Source organism: Xyrauchen texanus, chromosome 31, assembly GCF_025860055.1.
Source record: "Xyrauchen texanus isolate HMW12.3.18 chromosome 31, RBS_HiC_50CHRs, whole genome shotgun sequence".
Classification (NCBI taxonomy): Eukaryota; Metazoa; Chordata; class Actinopteri; order Cypriniformes; family Catostomidae; genus Xyrauchen; species Xyrauchen texanus.
The window spans coordinates 5344106-5348977 of record NC_068306.1 but is presented as its reverse complement, the minus strand read 5'-3'; the positions used below and the strand labels follow the sequence as shown (position 1 = coordinate 5348977).

At 43.1% G+C, this 4872-nt stretch overlaps 1 protein-coding gene across 2 annotated transcripts in view; it reads left to right on the top strand.

The window, feature by feature from the left end:
• The first annotated feature begins 1641 nt into the window (after positions 1 to 1641).
• Positions 1642 to 4872, top strand: part of zgc:158659 (uncharacterized protein LOC791141 homolog) — a 39485-nt gene continuing 36254 nt past the window's right edge. For both annotated transcript variants that reach the window (XM_052100860.1, XM_052100859.1), the window contains exons 1-5: positions 1642 to 1771; positions 2992 to 3214; positions 3303 to 3465; positions 3560 to 3769; positions 4751 to 4872. The exon at positions 4751 to 4872 is cut by the window's right edge and continues 129 nt beyond it. In XM_052100860.1, coding sequence (XP_051956820.1) covers positions 3026 to 3214; positions 3303 to 3465; positions 3560 to 3769; positions 4751 to 4872 — 684 coding nt within the window. In that variant the 5' untranslated portion in view covers positions 1642 to 1771; positions 2992 to 3025. The remainder of the gene's footprint in view (positions 1772 to 2991; positions 3215 to 3302; positions 3466 to 3559; positions 3770 to 4750) is intronic.

Sequence of the window (4872 nt, the reverse complement as noted above, 5' to 3'; positions counted from 1 at the left end):
GTCTGTCTTTATATCTATCTGTCTGCCTGTCTACTATCTATCTGTCTGTCTGTCTACTATCTGTCTGTCTGTCTGTCTGTCTATCTGTCTGTCTGTCTGTCTACTATCTGTCTGTCTGTCTATCTGTCTGTCTGTCTACTATCTGTCTGTCTGTCTGTCTACTATCTGTCTGTCTACTATCTATCTGTCTGTCTGTCTGTCTACTGTCTGTCCATCTGACTGTCTGTCTGTCGGTCTGTCTGTCTATCTGTCTGTCTGTCCATCTTTATATCTATCTGTCTGTCTGTCTGTCTATCTGTCTGTTTCTCTATCTGTCTGTCTGTCTACTATATATCTGTCTGTCTGTCTGTCTACTATCTGTCTGTCCATCTGTCTGTCTGTCTGTTTGTCGGTCTGTCTGTCTATCTATCTGTCTGTCTGTCTTTATATCTAGCTGTCTGACTGTCCATCTTTATATCTATATGTCTGTCTGTCTATCTATCTATTTGTCTGTCTGTCCATCTGTCTGTCTGTCTTTATATCTATCTGTCTGTCTGTCCATCTTTATATCTATCTGTCTGTCTGTCTATCTGTCTACTATCTGTCTGTCTGTCTGTCTGTCTACTATCTGTCTGTCCATCTGTCTGTCTGTCTGTCAGTCTGTCTGTCTATCTATCTGTCTGTCTGTCTTTATATCTATCTGTCTGACTGTCCATCTTTATATCTATCTGTCTGTCTGTCTGTCTATCTATCTATTTGTCTCTCTGTCTGTCCATCTGTCTGTCTGTCTATCTGTCTGTCCATCTGTCTGTCTGTCTATCTATCTGTCTGTCTGTCTGTCTGTCTGTCTGTCTGTCTGTCTGTCTGTCTATCTATCTATCTATCTATCTATCTATCTATCTATCTATCTATCTATATGTCTGTCTGTCTGCCTGTCTATCTATCTATCTATCTATCTGTCTGTCCATCTATCTGTCTGTCCATCTATCTGTCTGTCCGTCTATCTATCTATCTATCTATCTATCTATCTATCTATCTATCTATCTATCTATCTATCTATCTATCTATCTATCTATCTATCTATCTATCTATATGTCTGTCTGTCTGCCTGTCTATCTATCTATCTATCTATCTATCTATCTATCTATCTATCTATCTATCTATCTATCTATCTATCTATCTATATGTCTGTCTGTCTGCCTGTCTATCTATCTATCTATCTATCTGTCTGTCCATCTATCTGTCTGTCCGTCTATCTATCTGTCTGTCTGTATTAACAGACATTTTAATCACATAAATATTTTTTCAGTAGCTGAAGGTGAATAAATTATGTAACACAAATATTTCACATGTTTTCGTCTGTTGTAATAAATGATCATCATGGCAGGTTATGAAATGATTATTAAGTAATGTGACGTGTTACTATAGGCTGCGCGCGCGTCATCCGAAATGTAAACAATAAAAACAATCAAAAGCCGTGGGTTATTAAAGTCTCTTATGGCCTGTCGCATTTATATTATTCAAATAAAGTGTCTCTTATGGTCCGACAGTTTATATATATTATATATTTATTATATATTCATGAAATAAAGTCTGATAAAGCGCCGGCACTTAGTGCGCGTTCCCGTTACATGCGCACTCGCGCCCGCGGGATTCATTGTTCTCCGGTAACGGGACAAAGATGTTCTGACAGCGGCGGAGGGGCGGATATTGACGGGCGGTGATGATGATGATGATGATGATGATGATGAAGATGATCGTGATGCAAGTGTGAAAGTGACTTTATGCGCAGGTGGGTTTTATTCACTGTCACCGGTGATGAATCTGTTCTTTGTTTGGTTTGTGAAATCATCTCTTAAAATGAATGTTTGTGTATGTTTATATCCATGATGTCATTGCCATGAAATCCTCTGACATTACGTCAGTAAATGATCATACATCAGTTGTGATGGTCTTCTGTCGGTTTTGTGTTTTTTTCGACCGGATGTGCTCCTGATCGATTCAGATGTATTCTTGAATATGTTTTTCTGTTATAAAGATCATGTAGCCTATGTTTATTGTTTATTGTGAAATCTCATTATACCGGTGCCGGCATTAGGGCGCGCGCATCAGGAAAGCGCGTTCACTGAAACAATAACAGCGATTTATCTTCATGCCAAAGATCAATTTACAGGAACGGGTTACATGTACAATCCTGCAATGAATTACCGGCACATTTCTGTCCGTTATGGGATCATATGATGTGTTTATACAGGAACGGTTTCTATTTCCGTCTCAGATCGATATGATTGAACCGTGACGGCTCGCAGCACATGTTCTGCTGTAGGTTTAGTGTCGGGTCGGTTCGGTTCGGTTTGTATCGAGCTCTTTTGTGCCTCTCGTGCCCTACTTTACCCTGCACGAGCTGCGCGTGCCCGAGTGCGCGTGCGCGCGCTGACTGAGATCATCCGGACAAAAGACCTGCAATATCTCCTATGAGATTAATTAAAGATCAAAAATTGACGTGATGATAATCTATTCTGATCGTTTAGGAATGTGAGAACTTTAAAGAATTAGTGTCTGTTTAATCAGTGAGCCATTAAAAGTGAATGCTTGAAAAAACATGATCAGAACCAGTGTTGCGTGACTTACTCTTAAAGAGTAATTCATTTCTAACTACTAATTACATCTTCTACAGTGTAATTAGATTGCTAATTACTCTGTCTGAAAAGTAATTGCATTACTTGTTACTAATTACTTTTTAAACCCCCGATCAACCTCGCCCAGAAGGGTAGACATGATACTGTTCCTTTAATTCTGTCAAATAAATCAGATAAAATCACACACATTATTCATGAACTGGCCAAAGAATTTAAAGGGGCGGCGTTAAATGAAAAAAAAAATTTATATTTTAAATATACTATTATTGTTCTATAATCTATACAGTATTTAGCAGAATTACATCAGAAGTAACTGTAATTCAATTACTGAAAAGTAAGAGTAATGCCTTACATTATGTGTGTGTGTGTGTAGGTGCTGAGTGTGAGTGTGTGTGTTAGGGGACAGCATGGCTCCCCGACCGTCATCAGGAGAGTTATGGGGGCTTCACCTGATGCCTCCTCGTATCCTGGTGGACTGCTGTCTGCCCAACGGCATCCTGGTCAGTCTGGAGTGTTTGAGAGAAGCTCCACTGACCAGCATTAAACAACAACTGTTCAGTGAGGCCCGGAAATACCCCCTCTACCACCTGCTACAGGTACAGTAACTACCGCTCTAAACACACCTTCTATCACCTGCTGCAGGTAAACGCCCCTCTGTAAATACCCCTTCTGATTGGTCGACAGGAGGAGTCGTGTTACATCTTCGTGGGCGTCACACAGGAAGCAGAGAGGGAGGAGTTCTACGATGAAACACGACGGCTGTGCGACCTTCGACTCTTTCACCCCATCCTAAAGGTCATCGAGCCACTGGGCAACCGAGAAGAAAAGATACTCAACAGAGAGATCGGTCAGTGTGTGTGTGTTGGGTGTGTGGGTCTGTAGTCATTAAAATGGGCAGCATGTGCTCATTTACACAGATATGCAAACATGTGTGTGTTCAGGTTTTGCCATTGGAATGCCCATCTGTGAATTTGAGCTGGTGAAGGATCCGGAAGTTCAGGAGTTCCGCCGGAACATTCTGAGCGTGTGCAGAGAGGCGGTGGAGGAGCGCGAGGGTGGCGGTGCGCACACACAAGCTCTGTACGTGTACCCGCCTAACGTAGAGTCATCACCTGACCTGCCGCAACACATCTACAGCAAACTCGACAAAGGTGTGTTTGTCGTCCTGTTACATCCGCTTTACGGGTTACAGGTATATATATCTACAATCATTTAAAAGCAGAGTTCTGATTAGGGCTGTCAATTTCACACGTTCATTTAGTGCGATGAATTAAATGAAAAATACCACGGTAAATGTAAATTCTGTAATGAGGAATGTCCCATGCAAGCGTTCGACAGTAGGGGGCAGTCAGCGCGACTCCAGCTGTACATGCAACTCACCCTCATCAAACCAACAGGCAGCACAACCTTCCACAGACACACTTCTGTGCTTAAAAACATCTGAACGGGGAATCTGTGTATCTCAGCGAGTATTGACGCTGACTATCACACCTGGAGTCATGAGTGTGAATTCAGGGCGTGCAGAGTGACTCCAGTCAGGTCTCCTTAGCAATCAAATTGGTCCGGTTGCTAGGGAGGGTAGAGTCACATGGGGTAACCAAATTGGCCCGGTTGCTAGGGAGGGAGGAGTCACATGGGGTAACCAAATTGGCCCGGTTGCTAGGGAGGGTAGAGTCACATGGGGTAACCTCCTCGTGGTCGCTATAATGTGGTTCTCGCTCTCGGTGGGGCGTGTGGTGAGTTGTGTGTGGATGCCGCGGAGAATAGTGTGTAGCCTCCACACACGCTACGTCTCCACGGTAACATGCTCAACGAGTCATGTGATAAGATGTGTGGATTGACGGACATAGACACGGAGGCAACTGAGATCATCCACCACCTGGATTGAGGCGAGAAACCGCGCCACCACGGGAACCTACTAAGTAGTGGGAATTGGGCGTTCCAGAATGGGAGAAAAGAGTAAAAAAACAGCTGATGGAGCACAACAGAATTTGTGCTGCTTCACTGCTAGACTAGGACATTAAAATGTGTGTGCTGAGATCACTTTCTGTGATAATCAACAGCACGCGCAGATACACTACACAGACATTCAGCGCATCAAGTTTCATCCGTCTCTCTCTGTCTCCCCGCAGGTCGTTTGATCGTGACCATCTGGGTGATTGTGTCTCCGTCAAACTCAAAGCAAAAGTACACACTAAAGATCGCTCACGATTCTCTCCCGGAGCAGCTGATCGCTGAAGCCATCCGTAAGAAA